This window comes from Agelaius tricolor, unplaced genomic scaffold (genome assembly GCF_023055355.1).
Source record: "Agelaius tricolor isolate 1412-34295 unplaced genomic scaffold, bAgeTri1.0.p SCAF_64, whole genome shotgun sequence".
In the NCBI taxonomy this organism is placed as follows: domain Eukaryota; kingdom Metazoa; phylum Chordata; class Aves; order Passeriformes; family Icteridae; genus Agelaius; species Agelaius tricolor.
Genome location: NW_027269324.1, coordinates 785083 through 811715, shown reverse-complemented (window position 1 = coordinate 811715; position 26633 = coordinate 785083). Strand labels below are relative to the sequence as shown.

Here is a 26633-nt window from a genome sequence, read left to right as displayed (position 1 = left end):
AGGCTGGTTTCAGCATTTCCTCAGCACCAAGAGCAGCCTGACCTCCCTTCTCCATCCACCACTGACAGCTTTGCAAATCAGGAATTGTTGGAGCTGTTTTGCCCCCACTCCAGGATGAGCATCCTGATACAAGGACTTAATTGTGTTTATATCTGTCACAGAACCATGCTTGTCTAAAATTAATTCTAGTATGGAAATCACTTGTGGATGGTGCACTCATCAGATGCTGCTGGGACATTGCACTTAGCTCAGGGAAGAGCGAGATTGTTATTGAATTGTGTCCTGTTCAACTATGGTCTGTTGGCCAAGAGGAGAAACTTTCTGTGCCTCTGAGTCTCAGCAGTTCCTGACCCCCAAAGGACACAAACCTGATGAGTTGTGGTTCCCACTCCAGTGGTGGCACTGGCACCTCCCTCCACAGCCAGAGCAGAGCTCCCTTGTCCCAGAGAGTCCCTGGCAATGCAGGGATGAAGGAAACAGGACAGGCTGTGGGGATCAGGGGCAGGCCACAGCCAGGGAGAAAAAAGACTTTTGCATTTGATAGAGCTGTGCCTTCCCTTGGCTTTGTTGGCTGACAAGAAATGTGTCTCTGTGTCTCGGGCAGCTCCTTCTCCAAGGAAAGCAGGTGGGAGTTAGAGCCAAGGAGCTGAAAGCTGCAGGTGCAGCCTGGGCTGGAGGGAGCTCAGATTTGCACAAGGCTGCTCTGAGTGCCAGGGCTTGGATGGGGGAAATGGTGGGCTGGGGGTAGGGACAGAGTCTGATTGATTGTCAGCCATGAAGGGTCTTGATTTGCATATCTATTTAAAATTCATGAGGAGGTACTTGGATTCAGTGTCAATTGGAGATTGCACATATCAATGAATTAACAGGAAAACAAAACTAAACAGGACCTAAACAATCTTTTCTCACTGTCTTTTTAAATAGAAGATATGCACTTGAATACACTACTGAGATGTACTTAACCACAAGGGATTTGAAAATTAAAATCAAATGATTCCCAGAGGCTTGGCTTGTTCAGGTGTTCTGAATGTTAATGAGCCCTGGGACACTGAATTCCTGCACTGAAGAGCTGAAGGCTGAACAAGCCTCTGGAGCAGGGAAATTCAGCAGCAGCCTCCAAGTTGCTGAGGATGTCAGCAGCCCCCACTGAGGCCATCCCTGCCCAGAGACCGTGGGGGAATGGGCAGACAAGGAGAGCGTCCCTGGGGCTGGGGCAGCACAACTCAGAGGCACCAGCGGCTCCAGCTGGGCAATGGAGTGTGGAATGTGGCTGGGAAAGCCCTGCCTGGGCTGGGCCAAGCAGGACACACAAGCCCTGACTCCCACCCCCCAAACAACTCTCTCAATGAGACATTTAAAAGGAATTACAATTGTTTGTGTACTCTGAGTTGGACGCACTGGAGAAATCCTGACAAAAAATCCTCAAGAGGTCAAAACAACAAAATAGTCTTTGCTGGCAACTTCAGAAAATCAGAGAAACTCTGGCAAATGGTTTAATGCCACATTCATTCAGCAGAAAACACTTCTCAAAGCATTACCTTGGCCCATTCAATTTCATAAACTCTAAGCCTGTTCAATTTTAAGTTACTCAAAATTTGCAAGAGGACAGAAATAGAAGAAGACACAGAGACAGTGAAAGACAGAAAAGATTCAGAGAAGCACACACACAGCTATCAAGCCCTGGAATTCCAGCAGTGTTCACATGGAAATTCCAAGAGGAGGGAGGGTCAAGATGTGTGCTTGCCTTGTGATCAGCCTTCAATACTCCTTGGTCTTCCTGGGCCCTTCCTGCAGGTGGGGCTTGGGCTCATTTGGTCCCTCAGGAGCTGGGCTGGGGGCTGCAGAGGTGGCTGTGGAGCATTGCCTGTGCTGTGCCAGGGACTGGCAGCCACTGCTGGGCTGGGATAGAGGCTCTGGGGGGATTGGGGTTCCAGGGCAGGGCAGGGCTGGGCTTCCAGGGCAGGGAAGGGCTGGACCTGCCCCTTCCTCCCCCACACATAAAATGTTTTGAGCCAACAATCTCCTCCAGTGTCTCACAGTAAGGCAGTGTTGGAGCAGGAATTCAATTCTGGCCATGGGCACTGGGACAAGAAGGACAGCTCTTTCCCATAGGAAGGAAAGCACAGAGCCTCAGTGCTTGGAAGGCAGGTGAGAGCCTAAGTAGGCCATGGCCAGGCAGACTTCTCAAGAATTGCAGATTTTGTCTGGGATCAGTCTTTCAATTAAGGGAATTTTGAAGGTGGAATCCCAGTCTCAGCCATGGGCACCTGGAGAAGCAGGACAATTCTTTCCCATAGGAAGGAAAGCACGGAGCCTTCCCCAGTGTTTTGGGGACAGATGGGAGGTAACCATTGTGAAACCGTTGCCAGCCAGACCTGTCCTGACAATATTCCTATTGGAATAATCCCTGGATATAAGGAAATTTGGAAGTGAAATCCAAAATCTGGCCAGGTTGCCTGGAGGAGAAGGACAGTTCTTTTCCATAGGAAGGAAAGCACGGAGCCCAAGTGCTTCAACAGCAGATGAGAAGAGACCCTCAACATGCCAAGGTCAGCTGGACCAGTCAGGCAGCCCATGGGAGGCCAAAGCAGCCACACCTGTTCTGTGCTCCCTTGGTTTTGTGGGCCCCACAGTGTCACAATGGTGCCTTGGATCCGTGAGGCCCCACAGTTCCATAATGGTGCCTTGTTTCTATGGGGTCCAGCAGTGTCACAATGGCAAAGTCCAGCAGTATCACAATGGACCCTTGGTTTGATGGGGTTCCACAATGTCACAGTGACCCCTAGGTTCCATAAGGCCCTGCAGTGTCAAAATGGTCCCACTTATTCCATGAGGCCTTGCAGTGTCACAATGGACTTTTGGACCCTGGGGGTTTGCAGTGTCAAAATGGTCTCCTTTTGCTCCACAGTGTCACAATGGACCATTGATGACCGGAGGCCCCTCTGTGTCACCCTGGAGCTTTGGTTCCATGCAGCCCTGCAGTGTCACAACAAACCATTGGTTTAATGGGGTTCCACAATGTCACCATGGCCCCAAGTTTCCATGCAGCTTTGCAGTGTCACAATGGTCTCCTTTGGCTCTACAGTGTCACAATGGACCCCTGATGACACGAGGTTCCACAATGTCACAATGGACCTCTGGTTCCATGCAGCCCTGCAGTGTCACAAAGGCATTTTGGTTTCATGAGGCCCCACAGTATCACAATGGTCCTCTTGGTTCTGTCGGGACCCCCAGGGTCACAATGGTGTCACTGGTTCCATGAGGCTGTAAATTGCCCTGATGGTGTCTCTATGGTTCCATGAGGCCTTGCAATGTCACAATGGACCTTTGGCACCATTGTGACACCATGGGGTCTCACAGTGTCACAATGGACCCTTGGTTCCATGACCCCCAAAGTGTCACAATGGTCTCCGCAGTTCCATGAGGCCCACAGTGTCACAATGGTCCCTTGGTGTCACAAGGCCCCACAGTGTCACAATGGCCCCTACATTCCATGGGGCCTGTGCTGCTGCATTCCCCCCTCCCCTTCTCAGGCCGCCCTGCCAGCTGAGAAATGCTCCTTGGGCCTTGGCCTTGGCCAACAGCCCCTGGGCTCAGCTCCTCTGCAGCTCATCACAAACACTGTCTGCTCCAGGCACTGCTGCTGCCCAACCAGCTCCTGCTTTCTGTAGCAGCAGCCCTGGGAACTGGTTTTGTTCCCTCCGTGGCACAACATCCCTGTTCTCATACTGCCAAAGAAAGCTGTTGGTGCCAAGTGTGGCCAGGATGAACCATTGCTGGCACTGAAGCCCCTCTCTTGGGGCCCTGCACACAGCGCTCCAAAAGGAGCCCTTGGAGCTCTCCTGGGCCAGCGACTCCCTCTGAGTGGGGCCTCTCCCAGCCGGGAACTCTCCTGTTTGCTGCACTCGGGGATCCCCAACAATGACGGAGCCTGGGCTGATGCCCCCCACTCCTCGAGGCTCAGCCCTTCACCCGCTGGGGAGATGCCAAAGGATCCTGAGGGAGCATTTCCTGCCCTCAGGGGAATTTCTCCCAGGTGCCTTGCACTGACTCTTGGTGTCTGTGTGCACACAGGAGTGCCTGTGCTGGGGAAATGTGGCAGAAATGCTGCTCTCTGAGGGGTTTGAGTTCCTTGGATAGCTGAGTCAGTCAGGCCTGTACGAAATGTTCAGTCATGAGGTATGAGCTAAGTTAAATGCTCCTGAGAGTTGTTCTTTTGCCAAGTTCTTATTTTAATGTAAGTTATTAGGCTAAGTTAAATACTGTTAAGTGTTATTCCTCTGTTAAATTGCAAAGTCATAGGTTATAAGTTAGGTTAAATACTGTTAGCTGCTCCTTTTTGCCTCAATTGTGACATTTAAGCTATCAGTTACGGTAAAGTCCTGTTAAGTTTGAGCTCTGTTAAACCTTTGGGCTGTATTCCTTTTATCCTTGCCTCCACTGTCCTTGTGTCACACACACACAGGGACAGTTCTCAGTTTATTTCCGGTTTGATTGCCTGGATTTTTTTTGGTTTTGTTGTTGCTTTGTTTCCTTAGTGTGCCTGAAGTGTCCAGTCAGGAGCAGAGTGACTCTTGCCAAGGAACTTTGTGCTGCTGTCCCTTAATATTAAATCTGGTTTTGCTGCTCCCTTGCTGGGGATTTTTTCAGGGCTCTCAAGGCCTCATTGGTACCAGGGTGAAGGAGCCCTGGCCCAGGCTCTGGCCCTGGGGGACACGGGGACGCTGCCGGGGGGTCCCTGTCCCCCTGTGCCACCCCCAAGGGCCCCGGCCCCCCGTCCCCGTGTCAGGCTCTGGGGTCGATCTCGTGGAACATCCTCTGGGGGAGGCTGCGGTGCCGGGGGTGGGGGGACCCGGGGGGACAGGGGACCCCGCTGTGCACGAGCAGGGTTGGACTGCTCTGGGGGGAACCGTGAGGGGGGCCGGGGCAGAGTAACTTCCCCAGTGACCTCACACAGCCCCTGTGATGTCACACAGCCCCTCTGATGTCACACAGTGATCTCTGTGATGTCACACTGTCTCCTGTGATGTCACACAGTCCCCTGTGATATTACCCAGCTGCTCTGTGATGTCAACTAAAACTCCAATGTCAAAGAGTCACACTGTGATGTCACAGTTTGTTCTGTGGTGTCACAGCCTGCTCTATGATATTACACAGCTACCCGGTGATCTCACAACCCTCTCCCTCATGTCACAGAGCCACCCTCCATGATGGCAGAGTCTGCTCTATGGCCTCACACTATGATGTCATAGACAGCTGTGTGATGTCACAACCCCCTCTGTGATGTCACAAAACCCTCTCTGTGATGTCATACTGTCACTCTGTAATGTCACAGCACACACTTTGACCTCACAGCCAGCTCTATGATGTCATACAGCCATGCCATGATCTCACAGCCTGCTCTGTGATGTCACACAGTTCCCTCTATGATGCTGTAGCTTCTCAGTGACCTCACACAAAAAACTCTGTGATGTCAGAGCCCAATCTGTGACCTCACACCGCCCACTCTGTGCTGTCACACAGCCCCTTGCTGACATCACAGCTGCTCTGTGCCTCCATGACACAGCCACACAGGAGCTGCTGTGACACAGCCCCGTCTGGGACATGCCACAGCCCCTGCCAGTGCTGAGCCCTTGTGAGCTCTGTCCGTGCCCTGCTGGTGTCCCTGAGGGGCCCTGGCAGTGCCCCAGCCCTGCTGGGCTGTGCAAAGGAGCTGCTCCTGGCCAGAGCTGTCTCTCTGCAGCTCTGCTGCCCTTGCCAGGAGCTGCCTCTGGGCCAGGACCCCGGCCCATCTCAGCAGCACAGACACAGCACAAGGGCTTTAATGACCCTCTGGGGCTTTGGTGCTCTTTGCATCAGACACAGTCCCTTACAGCATGCTCAAAGAACTTCTCAAGAACTCAAAGTGAGGTTTCTCATGCATAAAATTGATCCTTCTGAGGGACAGGACTGAGAAAGTGTCCCCAGGTTCCAGGTAGAGCAGAACTGGTGGCAGTGATGACAGGTGGGGACAAGCAAGGCAAAGGTGTCTCTGGTGCTGAGCAAACCTGCGCCTCTGTCCCTGCAGACTGTGGGCATCCCCCGGCTGCCCCACCTGGCTGGCCCCTTCCTTTGCTGGCAGCTCTGCCTCCTGCCTGCCTCTGCCTGCCCACACAAAGCCTTGGGCTGCTCCAGGCTCCTGCTGGGGGATGTGCTGCGCCACAGCCCTGCCCGGCCAGGGAAATTCCTTTCTCCTGGTGTCCACTCTGGGCCTTCCCAGCTGCCCTTGGTGATATTATGGCTTTTTCAGGCTCATTCCCACTAGGAAGAAAAGCTCCAGCCCCTCTGAAACCACCCTTCAATCCCTCCCAGGCTATTCCTGTTCTGTCCTCAGTCTCCACACTTCCGACCCCAGAGCCTGCAGACTCTCCCTGCTGGTTTTGTGATGAGGCCTCCAAACCCCATCTTGGGAGATTTCTGGGTCTTCTCCAAGGTCTGTGAAAATGGAAAAACAGTGATCAAAGTTATTTTCTCTGAAATCTTGCAGTGACAGAACAAGGGTCAATATCTCTAAACTGAATGAGGGTGGATTTACATTTGTTAGAAGACAAAATAGTTTACAATTATGAAAGTGACATGAAACTGCAACTGTTTTTCCAGAGAATTGGATGCCCCATCCCAGGAATTATCCAAGATCACGAGTTTTGTGCAACCTGACCCAGTGAAACCCCCTGCCCTCCCCAGTGGCAGAATTCCTGTCGTGTGGGTTCTCTGATGTGCTGGGTGCCCTCACAAGGCTTCTGGCCAGAATGTCTGCTGAGGGCAGCCAGGCTGCTGCAGGGGCAGTGACCTCACAGCCATCACCATGGCAGCCCTGTCCCCTGGGCTTGGCTCTCCCCTTTCCTCTGCCCCTGCCTTGGCTCTGCTGGCATGAAGAGTTTTGTCATTGATATCTTGTCCCCAAAGTGCTGGGGCCAATGGCTTCCCAGTCAGGCTCCTGGAGCAGAAGTGCCTTTTCAGAGGCCAGCCAGGAATAAGCCCTGAGGCAGCAGCTCTGCAGTGGTGGCCACCAGCCCGGGCTGCCAAGGGAGGCTTCTGGTCTCATAAGCACCTTAATCGGGGAGGAGGAATCTCTCTAACAATTTTCTTAACCAGATTGTGACAATATTTTGACAGAGTGAGTTTCGGCACTCTTTTCTGGCTCCAAGGGCCTTTGACAACAGCATGGTTCCCTCCTCTGAGGAGGTTGTGGTTCTCTCTGAAGAAACTCTTGGAAACTCTGATGCAGCTTCCTCTGAGTGACCTATGGCAGAACTGATGAGGAAAATTGGCTGTTGTGGGTCCAGAGTGTAAAGAAAATATTTTGTTGTCCTTCCTTGAAAAGTTTGTTAAAATCACTGGAGGAAAGGGAGCAAATGTTACCAGTGACACTGACAAGGTTCATTCACTCCAAGGTGAGGAACACAAGGCTGCTAAAAGTCCCACAAGAAGCCCAGCTCAAGTAGCTAAATTCCCAATTAAGTCCCAAATTCACAGGCATGGGGGGTTTGTCAAATGTGAGAATCATTATTCTCTTCAGCCCTATCACATTTGTTACAGTTACACAGAGCTTTCCCTTCCTTTTCATAATCAGTATTTGGCCAAATTTCTACTTTTCTTTTATTGGAACCTGCCAGCAGCTGAGCTGGAGCTGTGCAGGGACAGATTAAACCAGGAACTGCCACAGAATTGCTTCTATTGTCAGTTTATTCATATTTGGGATTTGTTTGTGTTTTCATCACATGTGACTTGTGGGACAATCAAATATTCATCAAAGTGATTTATGCAGAGCTAAGTTTGATTTCTGCCAAGTTTATACTGTCCAGTGCCCAGTGGATGCTCAAGGGGTCTCTATGCCTCTTGCCCTGGGGGATGCTTGGGAGGGCCTTGGGGGTGTTGTCCCTGTCCCTGTCACCCCAGGCCTTTCCCCAGGGGTGTCCCTGTCCCTCTCACCCCAGGCCATTCCCCAGGGGTGTCGCTGTCCCTCTCACCCCAGGCCATTCCCCAGGGGTCTCCATCATTCTCACCCCAGGGAATGCCTGGGGGGGTCTCCCTCCCAATCACCCCTGTGCTAGGGGGTGCTTGGGGCAGTCTCTGTCCCTCTCAGCCCAGGGGATGCTCGGGGCTCTCTGTCCCCTGGCCCTGGGGGATGCTCGGGGGGTCTCCATCCCTCTGGCCTCAGGCAATGCCTGTGCAGGGCTGGGCACCAGGGGCTCTGTGTCCCTCTCACCGCTGAGGCTGCTCAGGGCTGGGGGGGCTCTGCCACCTTCTCACCCCTGGGGAGGTCAGGGGGGTCTCTGTCCCTCTCAGCCCTGCTGTGACCCCACCCAAACATCATCGGGGTCACAGGGACAGAGACACCCCCAAAGCCCCAGAAGGGCTGAACCTGGGATTTGGTTTGGGGCTGAGGACTTAGGAAGGGGCTGGAATTGGGGCTGGGCTTGGAGTTGGGGCTGAGATTTGGATTAGAGCTGGGATTGGGGTGTAGGCTAGACATGAGATTGGCTTTAGGGCTGGGGTTGGGATTGGGTCTGGGGCTAGAGGAGTTTGGGATTGGGATGGGATTAAATACAGAACTGTGAGTGTGTCTAAACATGCAGTGAGATTGAGACCAGGATCAGGGTCAAGTTTGGGACTGAGCTCACCCAGTGTGGGACAGGGGGGATGTCACTGTTGGAAGATTTGGGGAAAACTGTGGACTGGGGAAAAAGAAGCTGTGAATGCCTTCAGTTCAGGATTCCTCTTGCCCAAGTCCATCTCTGGAAGTCACCTGATGTCCAAAAATCAAGAGGGAATAAAAAAATCCACCAGGAGTTTCCCATTTCCAGTCTCATTCCTCTGGTGTTCTGGTGGTTCCCCATCTCAGGGCTGCTGGGGATCCCATGGGTCCTGGGGACCTCCCCTCTCCAGGGTCCTGCTTTTGGATTCTGGGAGGTTTTGGAGTCCCAGGGTCCCCATCTCCAGCCTCCCCTCAATCCAGCCACTTGGGGTTCCCCCTTCTTTCCACCGCCCTGTCCTGGTTTAGGGCAAATTTGTTTGAAAACCCCCAAAAGGAGTTTCCTCTAGAATGCAGATTCAGCAGCCCCACCCTCAGCAAGTTCGGGAAAATATTTCCTTGGAGAAAAGTGGAAAAAAACTTTATTTACCAGGCAAAGCATTTACCAGCACAAACAAAGAACAATATTAAGCAATAAAACCTCCTGCTGCTTCAAAATAGATTACAAACTCCACAAGTCCCTCCTTGGGCTGTAGCTCAGTGCACTCAGTCTCTTATCAGTCTCTTATCAGTCTCTTATCAGTCCCTCCAGCGCTGGAAATGCCTTGGTCCACACCCGGCCAAATGGGCCACAGGTGGGAGCTGCCAGTGGTGTTCTGGGTGTTCAGTCCAGAGCGGGTTTTAAACAGCTCCAAAGAAAAAGAAAAACCACAGTCCAGGCAACTTCTCTGCCTCAGAGAGCTAAAAACTAACTAAAAGCAAAGGAGAGCTCTGTCCCACCCTCTGTCCATCCAGGAGCCAGAATGTGGAGGAGTGAGTGCAGTGTCTGAAAACAAACTGCAGCTTCTTCCTCCTCCCCTTGGCTCTCAGAACCAGCCTTAAAGGTGCAGAACTCATTTCTGGGCTAAAGGGACCGATGGGGCACGAGCATCATGAAGTCACCCCAGGACACGCCCCTGTCAGGCTCAGGGGGTCCCGTCCCCGTCTCATCTCCAGGCTGCCGGGGGTGCCCCAGCTCCGGTATCGCCCCTTCCCCTCTCCCCGCCCCGGGGGTTCCCCGTTCCACAGCCCCGGCTCTCACGGGGATCCCCAAAACCAATGTCCTGCCCCGTCGGTACCGGGCCATCCCCACGTGGCCCCCCCGGGACCCTCCCGAGGGGCGATCGCGGCTCCTCTGCCCCGGAAAAAGCTCCTCTTAGGGAGCCTGGAGATATCCGGGACTCGAGTCTGGGATCTGCCGGCTCCGAACACTCTCCAAAAAAATCCTCCCGGAGACCCCTGGCTGGAGTTATTTGTGAATTAAGCTACTTGAGCTGGGCTTCCTGTGGGAATTTTAGCAGCCTTGTGCTCCTCACCTTTGAGTAAATGAACTTTATCAGTCACTCTGATATAATTTGCTCCCTCTTCTCCAGTTATTTTAAAAAACTTTTCAAGGAAGGACAAGAAAATATTTTCTTTTTCCCTGGCCACCCACAACAGCCATTTTCTTCATCATTTCTCCCATAAGTTCCCCAGGATGAAGGAGGGAATGTGTCCAAGTTTCCAAGAGTTCTTCCAGAAAAAAACAGAACCTCCTCAGTGGAGGGAACCATGCTGTTGTCAAAGGCACTTGGGGACAGACAACAGTGCCCTGAACTCACTGTGCCAAAATAATCTTGCAATCTGGATAACAATATTTTCAGAGAGATGCCTCTGCCCCAATTAAGGTGCTAACAAGACCAAAACCAAGGTGGATTTAAACAGTATTAAACAGTAAATGTGAGGTAGAGAGAGAGTTGGAAAGAAAAAGTGGGGGAGAGCAAGGGAGTGACAGGGACTGAGACCTCCCCAGGGGCAGGGCAAGTGTGACATTGTCCCCTGTGTGTGTGGCCTTCCCGGGGTGGGGGTTTTACACCTGAGCCAGTTTGGGTAAGGGGGGTGGTGTTCACCCCCTGAGCAGGGATTACCCCACTGTTTCAGGTTGCAATGTAAGATGGAACCAAATGCATGTTTTCAATCCCCATCTTCATCAACTGCTATAAACAGGCGGGGCAGTGTTCTTTATCTCTTCCATGACTCAGCCCTGATAACGCCCTCCAGGGGAGATATCTTCTGCGAATGGGCCATTGTGTGTCACTGCAGGACTGATCAAATTCCATCATCCCATTGTGGGATGCTCCGCCCAGGGGGAGGATCCAAGCATTCCTACCTGGATATAAGCTGAGCCTTGCAATACCAGGAGCAGCTTGCCTACTGGATTCCCAGAGGACAAGAGCTCCAGAACCACCACTGGACCTCCAGAGGAAGACCAGACCCTTCTACAGGATCACTGCTTGGACAGAATCACGTTCATCCCTCCCACAGGACTGCAGCCACCATTTAATGGGACTGCAGCCACCACCCTGAGCAACAGGGTGTCAGGTTATATCCTGACTCTGTCAGTTTAAGGCTGTGTTTCTGTATCATTGCCTTGATCTTTATTTTCTTATTAAATCATAATTCTGGCTTAGACTATCCCCAGGTTTCCTTTAAATCCTGTAAAAAGACAATGTGTGCACCCTTTGTTTGGTTCCCAAAACAGGATTTCCCATTCCGAAACCTTGACTCAAAAGAGGAGGAGGCTGTGAGGAAGAGGAAGATGCCCCAGGAGCCCCAGGCAGGTGAGGAGGAAGTCAGTGCCCCTTTCCCCCTCTCTCCTGCTCCATTTCCCAGCCCAGCACAGCCCCCGGCTGCAGGACAACCCTGCTGCCAACCCCGTCCTGCCGGGGATGCTCTGGGGGGATCTCCTTCCCCTTCCCTGTGGCATGGAGGCAAATCCCATCCTCTCCTTGTCCTTCCTCCCCCAGACAAGGAGCTGAGGATGGAGACCAGAGAGGACAAATCCCCACAGCAGAACCATGTGGAAGAGGCCATTTTGAGTGGCTCCACGAGGCAGAATTCTAATGGGGAGGAAAAGACCCAGAGTTTCCACAGGAGAAGGGGCACCAAAGCCAGCCCAGGGTGCTCTGTGGAGGAAAGACCCATCCTGAGCCAGGAATGTGGACAGAACTTCAGCCAGAGCTCAGAGCTGGTGGTCCATGGGCAGCTTCACAATGGGGAGAAGCCCCACAAGTGCTTGGAGTGTGGGAAGAGCTTCATGCAGAGCAGCACCCTGATCCGCCACCAGATGATCCACACTGGGGAATGGGCCTACGAGTGTGGGGAGTGTAGGAAGTGCTGCAGCTGCAGCTCTGCCCTCATCATCCACCAACGCATCCACACTGGGGAGAGGCCCTACGAGTGTCCCCAGTGTCAGAAGAGGTTTCGGACCAGCTTCAGTCTCCACCTGCATGAGCGAATTCACTCAGAGTAGAGGCCCTTCTGCTGCCCTGACTGTGGGAAGGGCTTCAAGCACAACTCCACCCTCGTCACCCACCGGCGCATCCACACTGGGGAGAGGCCCTACGAGTGTCCCCAGTCTGGGAAGAGCTTCACCACAAGTTGTCATATGAAAAGACACCAACAGAGGCACCAGTAAGGGAAGCCCTGCAAATGCCTCGATTGCAGGAACAGCTTCATGCACCACTCCAGCTTCATCCCCTATGGGAGAACCCACATTGGGAAGAGCCCTGATGATCCATGTTCCCTGTGATCCATGCTGGGAAGACACCTGTACCTTTTCCTGCCCCTGCCAATGACCTGATGTGGGATGGAAGAACGTGACGGTCTGGCCATGGCCCTGTCATTACGTTCACTCCCACCTCAGGTCATTGCCAGGGGCAGGAAAGGGACTCTCTCTCTCTCTCTCCCTGAGGAGAAGGGTGTCCTTTCCAGACAGGATGAAATACGTGGCCAGGCAGACAGTTATTGATGTTGTAGTTTTCCCTGTAAATAGTTTTTCTTATCCTTTCTGTTGACAATATTGTTTTTATTCCTGTTTTTTCCTTATCTCGTTGCTGTTCCCAATAAATTGTTCTTATCCCAGCCCGGGATCTTTGCCTTTTGTGCCTCCCATGGGAGGCTGGAGGGCAGCGAGGGCAGCGCGGTTTTAGCAGGAGCAGGAAATTGGGGAATCCCATTCCTGAAGCCCGGCCCATGGAGACCGAGCATCCCAGCTGGTGCCAGCCCTGGTGGCCATGGCAGCAGCCTTGGGAGCGGGTCCCTTGCTGGGGCTGTGGGAACCTCTTCCCTCTGGTGCCCAGGGACAGGAGTGGAGGGAACGGCTGCAGCTGAGTCGGGGCAGGCTCAGGTTGGATGTCAGGAAAAGGTTTTTGGCCAGAGGCTGCTGGGGCCCTGGCCAGGCTCCCCAGGGCAGGGTCCCAGCTCCAGGGCTCTCTGAGCTCCAGCAGCGTTTGGCCAGCGCTGCCAGGCCCAGGCTGGCATTGTTGGGGTGTCCTGTGCAGGGCCAGCAGTTGGACTGGAGGATCCTGATGGGTCCCTCCCAGCTCAGCCAATTCTGTGCTTCTGGGATCCCATGAGCCTGGGGATGGGGCTGCCAATGGTTGCCATGGCAACGGGCTCTGGCTGCAGGCCTGAGCTGGTGTCCATGGCAACCACCCCTGGCATGGGGTCTCCATGGAGCTGCCAAGGGACTGAGCATAGCAACAGGGGGCTGGTGGTGGTTGCCATGGAAACTGAGCATAGCAACAGGGGGCTGGTGATGGTTGCCATGGGAACTGACCATAGCAACAGGGGGCTGGTGATGGTTGCCTGCTAAGGATCAGATTTGTCACAGACCCTCAGAGGGGCTCCATGGGGACTTTCCAAGAGTCTCCAGGCTGTTCCAGAGCTGGAATGTCACACACAGAGACAGGGGCTCCATGGAGACCTCCCAGGGCTTTCTGGGATGGTAAAGAGCCCTGTGGTCAGAGGCAGTCACAGCCATTCCATGGTGACATCCCAGGGCACCTTGGGCTGCAAAGGCACCCATCTGTCACAAGCACTCACGGGGGCTCCACGGTGACATCCCAGGAGTCCCCAGGCTGCCAAAGAGCCGGGATGGCCCAGACACTCACAGGGGTTCCTGTCATGGCCACAGTGGGAGCTTCAGGCAAAAGCTTTATTTCTTTCTTGGAGAAACTCCTGCTGAGACATGAGATGGAGAAATGACACCCAGCAGCCACCATGGATCCTCAAACCTCTGCAGGACCCCTGGACTTCTCAAATTCCTTCTAAGAGAGGAGACTGGCAGCGATTGGATTCAATCCCAGCCCCAGAATTTGTCAAAGGTTTATATGTAAAAGATGGGACAGGTGGAATCCAACTTTAACAACATTTGTCCCACAGGATTAATGATTAAATACCAGCTATATTTATATAAATAGGGCTCTGATTGATTCTGATCATGATTAGACAGAAAGATCTTAACCAGAGTGATTTACTCCACAGTGCAGGAACTATAACAATTATTAGAATATTCTGCTCTAGGAAGCACTTTTGAAGTCTACAGGGCCTTGCTGGAGTTGTTGGAGCCCATTGCAGGCAAAGCCTCCTGCTCCAGCAGGAACTGCCTTTCCTGTGCCATCAGTAGGGCAGGTCCCACTGCAGGAAAAGCCCCAGGCCAGCCCCAGCACAGGGAAGGCCTCGGGCACAAGGGCAGAGTGCCGTGCTGGGAGCTGTGCCAGGGAGAGCCTGAGGCACCAAAGGCACCTTGGCAGCAGCAGCTGCTTGCAGGCCATGGCCAGAAGCCTCCCTTGGCAGCCCGGCCTGGTGGCCAGCACTGCAGAGCTGCTGCCTCAGGGCTCCTTCCTGGCTGGCCTCTGAAAAGCCACTTGTGCTCCAGGAGCCTGACTGGGAAGCCATTGGCCCCAGCACCTTGGGGACAAGACATCAATGACAAAACTCTTCATGCCAGCAGAGACAAGGCAGGAGCAGAGCAAAGGGCACAGCCAGGCCCAGGGGACAGGGCTGCCATGGTGATGGCTGTCACTGCCCCTGCAGCAGCCTGGCTGCCATCAGCAGACATTCTGGCCACAAGCCTTGTGAGGGCACCCAGCACAGCAGAGAACCCACACGACAGGAATTCTGTCACTGGGGAGGGCAGGGGGTTTCACTGGGTCAGGTTGCACAAAGCTCCTGCTCTTGGACAATTCCTGGCATGGGGCATCCAATTCTCTGGAAATACAGTTGCAGTTTTGTGCCACTTTCCTAATTGTAAAATATTTCCTCCTTCTAACAAAGGTAAATCCACCCTTGTTCATTTTAAAGATATTGACCCTTGTTCTGTCACTTGCAAGATTTGGGAGAAAATACCTTTGACCACAATTTTTCCTTTTTCACAGACTTTTTTTTTTTCCAAAAATCTCCCAAAATGGGGTTTGGAGGCCTTGTCATAAAACCAGCGGGGACAGTCTGCAGGCTCTGGGCTCCGGGGTGAGGAAACTTGTTGCAGACATCTTCTCACTAAAAATCCTTTCTTTAGGATTTTTCCTTCTGAGAAGCTAAGAGGCCTCAGAGACAGAATGTAAACAATGGTTATCTACTGCTGTGGAATGCAACAGGTCCACCTGTGATTGGCCCATCTTGGATGTTTATAATTAATAGCCAATCAAGGACCGAGCTATCTCGGACTGAGTCCGTGAGAGCTGCCTTTGTTATCATTCTTTTCTTTTCTATTCTTAGCTTAGTTAGCTTCTGAGAAAATTACATCACTGTAATTCTTTTTCATTTTAGTATAGTTATAATGTAATATATATATATATCATAAAAAATAAATCAAGCCTTCTGAACACGGAGTCAACATTCTCGTCTCTCCCTTCACCTGAAAACCCGTGACCATGTGTCCTAGGGTGACGTTATGATGCTTGTATCCCCATTCATGTGTTCTGTTAATGTTGGATATTATGTTCTGTACTTTTAAGACCGGCTCTGAGGAGGGAAAGTTTTGTTTTGGTTTTCTTATCAGCCTGCCGGGACACAGAGACTGCAGCTTTTGCTTTTGCTGCTTTTGCTTTTTTGCTTTTGCTCTCTCGCTCTTGCTTGCTTCGCTTCTGCTTGCTTTTGCTCATTAGCTAGTTTAGCTAAACTGTCCAATTTCTTCCTGGACTGTTTCTCCTTTCCTTTTTCTGATCATTTCGAACCTGCTCCGGACTGGGACCTGTGAAACACCAGAGTCTGCACCTTGCGGCCTGCAGCAGCTGCCCCAGCACCGAAGGGACTGAGAACAGAGTGACCACCCCCCAAGAGAGACTTTCTGAATTTGTCATCTTTTTCAGAGTGGTGTCATCCGGTATTGTTCATTTTGTGTGCTGGGGGGTGCTGTGCCTGTTAAATAAACAGGTTCTTTCCACTCCTCTTCGAGAAATCCTTCCCGAACCGGTTGGGGGGAGGGGCTGTGTGGGTTTGCTTACTGGAGGAACCCTAATTTGGAAATTCTCCTCCAAATTTGCCCTAAACCACGACACCATGGTCACAGAAACTGAGGACAGAACAGGAATAGCCTGGGAGGGATTGAAGGGCAGTTTCAGAGAGGCTGGAGCTTTTTCTTCATAGCAGGAATGAGCCTGAAGAAGACATAATAGCACCAAGGGCAGCTAGGGAGGCCCAGAGTGGACACCAAGAGAAAGGAATTTCCCTGCCAGGGCAGGGCTGTGGTGCAGCACGTCCCCCAGCAGGAGCCTGGAGCAGCCCAAGGCTTTGTGTGGGCAGGCAGGGGCAGGCAGGAGGCAGAGCTGTCAGCAAAGGAAGGGGCCAGCCAGGTGGGGCAGCGGGGGATGCCCACAGCCTGCAGGGACAGAGGCGCAGGTTTGCTCAGCACCAGAGACACCTTTGCCTTGCTTGTTCCCACCTGTCATCACTGCCACCAGTGTTCTGCTCTACCTGGAACATGGGGACACTTTCTCAGTCCCGTCCCTCAGAAGGATCTATATAAAGTATGAGAAACTTCATTGTTTCAGCCTCTTTTTGAGTCCCTGAGAAGTTCTTTGAGCACACTCTGAGGGACTGAGTCTGATGCAAAGGGCACCAAAGCCCCAGAGGGTCATTACAGTCCTTGTGCTGTGTCTGTGCTGCAGAGCTGGGCTGGGCTCCTGGCCCAGAGGCAGCTCCTGGCAAGGGCAGCAGAGCTTCAGAGAGACAGCTCAGGCCAGGAGCAGCTCCTGTGCACAGCCCAGCAGGGCTGGGGCACTGCCAGGGCCCCTCAGGGACACCAGCAGGGCACAGACAGAGTTCCCAGGGGCTCAGCACTGGCAGGGGCTGTGGCATGTCCCAGAGGAGGCTGTGTCACAGCAGCTCCTCTGTGGCTGTGTCATGGAGGCACAGAGCAGCTGTGATGTCAGCAAGGGGCTGTGTGACAGCACAGAGTGGGCTGTGTGAGGTCACAGATTGGGCTCTGACATCACAGAGTTTGTTGTGTGAGGTCACTGAGCAGCTACAGCATCATAGAGGGAACTGTGTGACATCACAGAGCAGGCTGTGACATCATGGCATGGCTGTATGACATCATAGCGCAGGCTGTGAGGTCAAAGTCTGTGCTGTGACCTTACAGAGTGGCAGTATGACATAACAGAGAGGGTTTTGTGACATCACTGAGGGAGTTGTGACATCACCCAGCTGTCTTTGACATCATTGAGTAGGGTGTGAGGCCATAGAGCAGATCCTGCCATCTTCGAGGAAGCAACTCTGACATCAGAGTGTGAATTGTGACATCACTGGCTGGCTGTAAAACCATAGAGCAGGTTGTGACATCACAGAACAGACAGTGACATCACGTGATGACTTTGTGATATCACAGTGTCTTCTGTGTCATCACAGAGCAGATGTATCACATCACAGAGTGAAATCAAAGGGGGCTGTGTAACATGCTAGGAGAGTCAGTGTGACATCACATGAGTTTTTATGACATGACAGGAAGTATGTGTGACATCACCAGATGTTGTATGACATCACAGGGGTTGTGACATCATAGGAAGATTGTGTGATGTCACGGGGTTGTTTTAAATCGCACGGGGGCTGTGTGACATCACAGGTGGCTGTGTGACATCACAGGTGGCTGTGTGACATCACAGGGGCTGTGTGAGGTCCCTGGGGAGGTCACTCTGCCCCGGCCCCCCTCACAGTTCTCCCCAGAGCAGTCCAACCCTGCTCGTGCACAGCGGGGTCCCCTGTCCCCCCGGGTCCCCCTGCCCCCGGCGCCGCAGCCTCCCCCAGAGGATGTTCCACGAGATCGACCCCAGAGCCTGACACGGGGACGGGGGCCGGGGCCCTGGGGGTGGCACAGGGGGACAGGGACCCCCTGGCAGTGTCCCCATGTCCCCCAGGGCCAGAGCCTGGGCCAGGGCTCCTTCACCCTGTTACCAACGAGGCCTTGAGAGCACTGAAAAAATCCCCAGCAAGGGATCGGCCAAAACCAGATTTAATATTAAGCGGCAGCACCACAAAGTTCCTTGGCAAGAGTCACTCTGCTCCTGACTGGACATGTCAGGCACACCAAGGAAACAAAGCAACAACAAAACCAAACCAAATCCAGGCAATATAACCAGAAATGAACCAAGAGCTGTCCCTGTGTGTGTGTATGAGACACAATGACAGTAAGGGTAAAAGAAATATGGGCCAAAATCTTAACAGAGCTCAAACTTAATAGGACTTAACCTTAACTGATACCTTCAACTTCAAAATTTAGCAAAAGAACAGCACTTAACACTAGTTAACCTAACTTATAACCTATGACTTTGCAATTTAACAGAGGAATAACATTTAACTGTATTTAACTCCGCTTATAACTTATATTAAACAACTTAGCAAAAGAACAACGCTTAGAAGCATTTAACTTCACTTAGACCTCATGACTTAACCTCACTTACAGGCCTGACCGACATAGCTATCCAAGGCACTCAAACCCCTCAGAGAGCAGCATTTCTGCCACATTTCCCCAGCACAGGCACTCCTGTGTGCACACAGACACCAAGAGTCAGTGCAAGGCACCTGGGAGCAATTCCCCTGAGGGCAGGGAAATGCTCCCTGAGGATGCTTTGACATCTCCCCAGCAGGCAAAGGGCTGAGCCTGGAGGAGTGGGGGGATCGGCCCAGGCTCCGTCATTGTTGGGGATCCCTGAGTGCAGCAAAGGGGAGAGTTCCCGGCTGGGAGAGGCCCCACTCAGAGGGAGTCGCTGGCCCAGGACAGCTCCAAGGGCTCCTTTTGGAGCGCTGTTTGCAGGGCCCCAAGAGAGGGGCTTCAGTGCCAGCAATGGTTCATCCTGGCCACACTTGGCACCAACAGCTTTCTTTGGCAGGGTGAGAACAGGGATGTTGTGCCACGGAGGGAACAGAAACAGCTCCCAGGGCTGCTGCTACAGAAAGCAGGAGCTGGGTGGGCAGCAGCAGTGCCTGGAGCAGACAGTGTTTGTGATGAGCTGCAGAGGAGCTGAGCCCAGGGGCTGTTGGCCAAGGCCGAGGCCAAGGAGCATTTCTCAGCTGGCAGGGCGGCCTGAGAAGGGCAGGGGGGAATGCAGCAGCACAGGGCCCATGGAATGTAGGGCCCATTGTGACACTGTGGGGCCTTGTGACACCAAGGGTCCATTGTGACACTACGACGCCCCATGGAATAAGCAAAGCATTGTTACACTGTGGGCCACCATGGAACCAAGGAGACCATTGTGACACTGTGGGGCCTGATGAAACCAAGAGGCCTTTGTGACATTGCAGGGCTGCATGGAACCAAGGGTCCCCTGTAACATTGCAGAGCCTTCTGTCATCAGTGGTTCCTTGTGACACTAAGAAACCAAGGGGGACCACTGTGACACTGCAGGGCTTCATGGAACCAAAGCTCCAGGGTGACACAGACAGGCCGCCTGTCATCAATGGTCCATTGTGACACTGTGAAGCCAAAGGAGACCATTGTGACACCACAGACCCCCATGGGCCAAAGGTCCATTGTGACATTGCAGGACTCACAGAACAGAGGAGTGATGTGACATTGTGGGGCCTGTGGAACCACAGAGACCATTGTGACACTGCAAGGCCTCATGGAATTGTTGGGACCATTGTGACACTGTGGGACCTTAAGGAATCTGGGGACCATTGTGACACTGTGGGACCCCATGGAACCAAGGCACCCGTGTGACACCTCAGGACCCCATAAAACCAAGAGAACGCGGAACAGGTCTGCCCGGTTTGGCCTCTCATGGGCCACCTGACTGGTCCAGCTGACCTTGGCATGTTGAGGGTCTCTTCTCATCTGCTGCTGAAACACTGGGGATCCATGCTTTCCTTCCTATGGAAGAGAACTGTCCTTCTCCTCCAGGCACCCATGACCAGAAGTGGGATTTCACCAGCAAATTTCCTTATATCTGGGATTGTTCCCATAGCAATATTGCCAGGATAAGTCTGTCTGGCAGTGGTTTCACAAGGGTCACCTCTCATCTGGCCCCAAAACCCTGGGGAAGACTCCATGCTTTCCTTCCTATGGAAGAGAACTGTCCTTCTTGGCCAGGTGCCCATGGCCAAATTTGGCTTCCACCTCCAATACTGCCTATTGTGACAGACTGGAGGAGATTGTTGGCTTGAATCATTTTGTGTCTGTGGGAGGAAGAGGCAGGTCCAGCCCTGCCCTGCCCTGTGACCCCAGCACTGCCCTGCCCTGGAACCCCAATCTCCCCAGAGCCTCCATCCCAGCCCAGCAGTGTCTGCCAGTCCCTGGCACAGCACAGGCAATGCTCCACAGCCACCTCTGCAGCCCCAGCTCAGCTCCTGAGGGACCAAATGACCCCAAGTCCCCGCTGGGGGAAGGGCACAGGAAGACCGAGGGTGACCACAAGGGTGACCACAAGGCAAGCACACATCTTGACCCTCCCTCCACTTGGAATTGCCATCTGAACAACACTGGAACCCAGGTGTGAGTGCTTCTCTGTATCTTATTTGTCTTTTTCTCTGTCTACTTCTTCTATTTCTGTCTCCTTGCAAATTTTGATTAACTTCAAATTGAATGGGCTTAGAGTTTGTGAAGTTGAATGGGCCAAGTTAATGCTTTGAGAAGTGTTTATTTTTGATTCACTGTCATATTAAACCTTTTGCCAAAGATTCTCTGATTTTCTAAAGTTGCCAGTAAAGGCTGTTTGGTTGTTTTCAGCTCCTGAGAATGTCTTGTTGGTATTTCTCCAGTAGATCCAACTCAGAGGACACAAACAATTGTAATTCCTTTAAAATGTCTCGTTGAGAGAATTGTTTGAGGAATGGGAGTCAGGGCTTGCCTGTCCTGCTTGGCCCAGCCCAGGCAGGGCTTCCCCAGCCACATTCCACACTCCATTGCCCAGCTGGAGCCGCTGGTGCCTCTGAGTTCTGCTTGCCCAGCCCCAGGGACGCTCTCCTTGTCTGCCCATTCCCCCACGGTCTCTGGGCAGGGATGGCCTCAGTGGGGGCTGCTGACATCCTCAGCAACTTGCGGGCTGCTGCTGAATTTCACTGCTCCAGAGGCTCGAAGTGTATTCAATCTGAATAGATCATATTTAAAAAGACAGTGAGAAAACATTTTTTAGGCGCTGCTTAGGTTTTTCTTCCTGTTATTACATGGATATGTGCAATCTCCAATTGACACTGAATCCAGGTTCCTCCTCGTGCCATTTGAATGGATATGAAAATCAAGACCCTTCATGGCTGACAATCAATCAGACTCTGTCCCAACCCTGTCCCCACCATTTCCCCCATCCAAACCCTGGCACTCAGAGCAGCCTTGTGCAAATCTGAGCTCCCTCCAGCCCAGGCTGGACCTGCAGGTTCCAGGTCCTTGGCTCCAACTCCCACCCGCTTTCCTTGGAGAAGGAGATGCCTGAGACACAGAGGGATGTTCATTTCTTGTCAGCCAACAAAGCCAAGGGAAGGCATAGCTCCATCAAATGCAAAAGTCATTCTTCCCCTTGGCTCTGGCCTGCCCCTGATCCCCACAGCCTGTCCTGTTTCCTTCATCCCTCCAGTGCCAGGGACTTTCTGGGACAAGGGAGCTCTGCTCTGGAGGGAGCCCTATGGAGGGAGGTGCAAGTGCAGCCCCTGGAGTGGCAACCACAACTCATCAGGTTTGTGTCCTTGCAGGGACCAGGAACTGCTGAGACTCAGAGGCACAGAAAGGTTTCTCTTCATGGCCAACATAAAAATTTGAAAATTTGAAAATTTAATAGACATCAAAACCCTTCCCTCTGCTCCTTTTGACATCCCAACAACATCTGACATGTCCACCATCCACAAGGGATTTCCATAGAAAGGATTTAGAGAAAGACATGAGAAGAGGCAATAGGAAAGATAAAAATAAATCTAAGATGCTGAATAAAGAGTTCTTTAAACTTCTGAAAGACTGGGCAACTCCCTGAAGCTCAAAGCATGAAGCCATTCAAGGCAGATGCATTGGAATGACCAGAGAACAGCTGCAGGAGGAAATGTGGGAGCAACAGGAAAGACATAGATGCAGCTGCTCTAAATGAAGAGATGTCCTTGGACATGGCCATTTAACCAGGAGAGCTCAAAACACCTGAAGGAAGAAGGGAATGAAATATTAGACTGAATGTTGGAGGCACAGCCTGAGAGAAAGATGAATATTTCTTCTCCTGCCATCAGTAGAAGAATCCAGTTGATCCAGGAAATTCCTGTTCCTGGTGGGAAAACTTGGCCATTTCTTCAAAGTCCTCAATGACCCAGATAATAAAGATTTGCTTCTATATGATGAAGCTAACATGTATTAAAACCTGTGCCCCTTTCCAGGCCGACAACAGTTGTGTGCCCATGAACAGGCAGTTCTCCTGGTAGGGCTCCAGTAGCCAGAGGTGCTGAGCTGGGATTGGCATCTCCCAGAGAGGAACTGAGGGAGAGCAGAGCACCTTGCAAGCTGATGAGTCGGCTGGAATTCCATTCCCTTCCTATTGCACAGTAGCCCTGCATTTCCCTCCTTCAGCCTTGGTCTCCAGCACAGCCATGGAACCTCTTTGGGCTCTTGAGTGTTCCTGCAGCCCCCAAGGGCAGCTGAGCTCTGCCTTTGGCACACTCAGCCCTCAAGGGGCTCTCCTCCACAACAGGTAATGTTGGAGGTGGAAGCCAAATTTGGCCATGGGCACCTGGCCAAGAAGGGCAGTTCCTTTCCATAGGAAGGAAAGCACGGAGCCCCAGTGTTTCAGCAGCAAATGAGAAGAGACCTTCAATTGCCGAGGTCAGCTTGACCAGTCAGGTGGCCCATGGGAGGCCAAACCACCCAGACCTGTTCTGTGTTCCCTTGGTTTTATGGGGTCCTGAGGTGTCACAATAGCCCCCAGGTTCCCTAAGGTCCCGCAGTATCACAATGGCCCCAACAATTCCATGAGGCCTTGCAGTGTCACAATGGTCTCTGTGGTTCCACAGGCCCCACAATGTCACGTCACTCCTCTGTTCTGTGAGCCCTGCAATGTCACAATGGACCTTGGGCCCATGGGGGTTTGTGGTGTCACAATGGTCTCTTTTGGCTCCACAGTGTCACAATGGACCATTGATGACAGGTGGCCTGTCTGTGTCACCCTGGAGCTTTGGTTCCATGAAGCCCTGCAGTGTCACAGTGGTCCCCCTTGGTTTCTTAGTGTCACAAGGAACCACTGATGACAGAAGGCTCTGCAATGTTACAGGGGACCCTTGGTTCCATGCAGCCCTGCAATGTCACAAAGGCCTCTTGGTTTCATCAGGCCCCACAGTGTCACAATGGTCTCCTTGGTTCCATGGTGGCCCACAGTGTAACAATGCTTTGCTTATTCCATGGGACCTAGTAGTGTCACAATGGTCTCCATGATTCCATGAGTCCCCTCACTTTTACAACAGCCCCCTGGTTCCATGAGGCTGTGAAGTGTCTTAATGGTCTTTCCATGGTTCCATGGTTCAATGGTTCCTTGCAATGTCACAATGGATATTTGGTTCCATGGTACCCCAAAGTGCCACAATGGTCTGTATGGTTCCATGAGGCCCCACAGTGTCCCAATGGAGCCCTGGTTTGATGGGGCCTCTCAGTGTCACAATGATCTCTACATTCCATGGAGTCAAAAAGCGTCAGTATGGTCCCCTTGGTCCCATGAGGCCCAGCAATGTCACAGTGGTCTCCATAATTCCACGAGGCCCCACAGTGTCACAATGGCCCCTACATTCCATGGGCCCTGTGCTGCTGCATTCCCCCCTTCCCTTCTCAGGCCGCCCTGCCAGCTGAGAAATGCTCCTTGGGCCTGGGCCTTGGCCAACAGCCCCTGGGCTCAGCTCCTCTGCAGCTCATCACAAACACTGTCTGCTCCAGGCACTGCTGCTGCCCACCCAGCTCCTGATTTCTGTAGCAGCAGCCCTGGGAGCTGTTTCTGTTTCCTCCGTGGCACAACATCCCTGTTCTCACCCTGCCAAAGAAAGCTGCTGATGCCAAGTGCGGCCAGGATGAAGCATTGCTGGCACTGAAGCCCCTCTCTTGGGGCCCTGCAAACAGTGCTCCAAAAGGAGCCCTTGGAGCTCTCCTGGGCCAGCGACTCCCTCTGAGTGGGGCCTCTCCCAGCTGGGAACTCTCCCGTTTGCTGCACTCGGGGATCCCGAACAGTGATGGAGCCTGGGCCGATCCCCCCACTCCTCCAGGCTCAGCCCTTTGCCTGCTGGGGAGATGTCAAAGCATCCTCAGGGAGCATTTCCCTGCCCTCAGGGGAATTGCTCCCAGGTGCCTTGCACTGACTCTTGGTGTCTGTGTGCACACAGGAGTGCCTGTGCTGGGGAAATGTGGCAGAAATGCTGCTCTCTGAGGTGTTTGAGTGCCTTGGATAGCTGAGCTAGTCAGGCCTGTAAATAAGGGTGAGTCACAAGCTGTAAGCAAAGTTAAATGCTGCTAAGAGTTGTTCTTTTCCTAAGTTGTTGCGTTCAATATAGGTTTTAAGCTAAGTTGAATATTGTTAAGTGTTATTCCACTGTGAAATCATTAGGTCATAAGTTATAAGTAAGGTTAGATACTGTTAAGTGCTGTTCTTTTGCTAAATGCTGAAGTCTAAGGTATCAGTCAAGTCCTGTTAAGTTTGAGCTCAGTTTAGCTTTTAGGCTGCATTCCTTTTATCCTTGCCCCCACTGTCCTTTAGGCACACATGCATGCATGCAAAGACACACGGACAGTTCATGGTTCATTTCTGGTTTGACTGCCTGGATTTTTTTTGGTTCTGTTGTTGCTTTGTTTCCTTGGTGTGCCTGACGTGTCCAGTCAGGAGCAGAGTGACTCTTGCCAAGGAACTCTGTGGTGCTGTCGCTTAATATTAAATCTGGTTTTGGCTGATCCCTTGCTGGGGATGTTTTAAGCGCTCTCAGCCCCTCGTTTGTAACAGGGTGAAGGAGCCCTGCCCCAGGCTCTGGCCCTGGGGCACACGGGGACGCTGACGGGGGGTCCCTGTCCCCCTGTGCCACCCCCAGGGCCCCGTCCCCCCGTCCCCTTGTCAGGCTCTGGGGTCGATCTCGTGGAACATCCTCTGGGGGAGGCTGCAGGGCCGGGGGCAGGGGGACCTGGGGGGACAGGGGATGCTGCTGTGCACGAGCAGGGTTGGACTGCTCTGGGGGGAACCGTGAGGGGGGCCGGGGCAGAGTGACCTCCCCAGTGACCTCACACAGCCCCTGTGATGTCACACAGCCCCTGTGATGTCACACAAACGCCTGTGATGTCACACAGCCACCTGTGATGTCACAGTCCCAAGGCTGGCATATCACTGTGTGGTGTCATACAGCTGTGCAGTGAAATCACAGAAGACACTGTAATGTCACAAAGTCACTCTGTGATGTCACAGTCTGTTTTGTGATGTCACAGCCTGTTTTGTGATGTTACTCAGACACCCAGTGATGTCTCAACCCACTCTCTGATGTCACCGAGCCACCCTCCATGATCATAGGGTCTGCTCTATGGCCTCACACCCTACCCTATCATGCCACAGCCACCTCTGCGATGTCACAACCCCCTCAGTGATGTCACACAACCCTCTCTGTGATGTCTTATACCCACTCTGTAATGTCACAGCACACACTTTAACCTCATAGCCTGCTCTATGATATCATTCAGCCATGCCATGACATCAAAGCCTGCTCTCTGATGTCACACAGAGCCCTGTAGGACACTGTGGCAGCTCCATGACCTCACACCAAAAACTCTGTGATGTCATAGCTCAATCTGTGACCTCACAGAACCCACTCTGTGCTGTCACACAGCCCCTTGCTGCCATCACAGCTGCTCTGTGCCTCTATGACACAGCCACAAAGGTGCTGCTGTGACACAGCCCTCTCTGGGATATGCCACAGCCCCTGCCAGTGCTGAGCCCCTGTGAGCTCTTTCTGTGCCCTGCTGGTGTCCCTGAGGGGCCCTGGCAGTGCCCCAGTCCTGCTGGGCTGTGCACAGGAGCTGCTCCTGGCCAGAGCTGTCTCTCTGCAGCACTGTCCTTGCCAGGAGCTGCCTCTGTGTTCTGGTTTCAAAGCAAAACGAGTAAAAGATTCCAAGTGAGAAATACAATTTATCAGGAAAAGGGATAAAGCCATATACATGCTATAATACAAAAGAAAAATCAGTGATGGAGTCAGAATACAACCTGACACCCTGCTAGTTAGGGGGGTGGTAGCAGTCCAGATGAAATGGTCTTGTTGAAGTGGTGATCCTGTAGAAACAATCTGGTAGCTCCTGTCCTCTGGAAACCAGTGGGTAAGGGCAGCTATTCCTCTGGCAATCCAGTGGAAAGACTGACTGCTCTGTCCCAAATCCCAAATTCTATCCAGGTGGGGATGCTGAGGTCCTCCCCCCTGGGCAGGGAATCTCAAAATGGGCTGAAATCGTTCTGAATCATGGGGTGGGTCCTTGATTACCCGATAAACAGAAATGGCTCCTGGAGGGAGTTATCTCTGAGTCATGAGGCAAGACATTGATGGGCCCATTAACAGGAGAGAAGGAACAAAACAATGTCCCTCCTGGTTTCAGCAGCTCGTGAAAATGGGAATAGAAGACATTTTTCTATTCTAA

General features: G+C 52.5%; 1 protein-coding gene across 1 annotated transcript in view; it reads left to right on the top strand.

The window, feature by feature from the left end:
* Positions 1-26633, top strand: part of LOC139605317 (uncharacterized) — an 850331-nt gene that overhangs the window by 191572 nt on the left and 632126 nt on the right. The window contains 1 exon segment of the mRNA XM_071456679.1: positions 11779-11919. Coding sequence (XP_071312780.1) covers positions 11779-11919 — 141 coding nt within the window.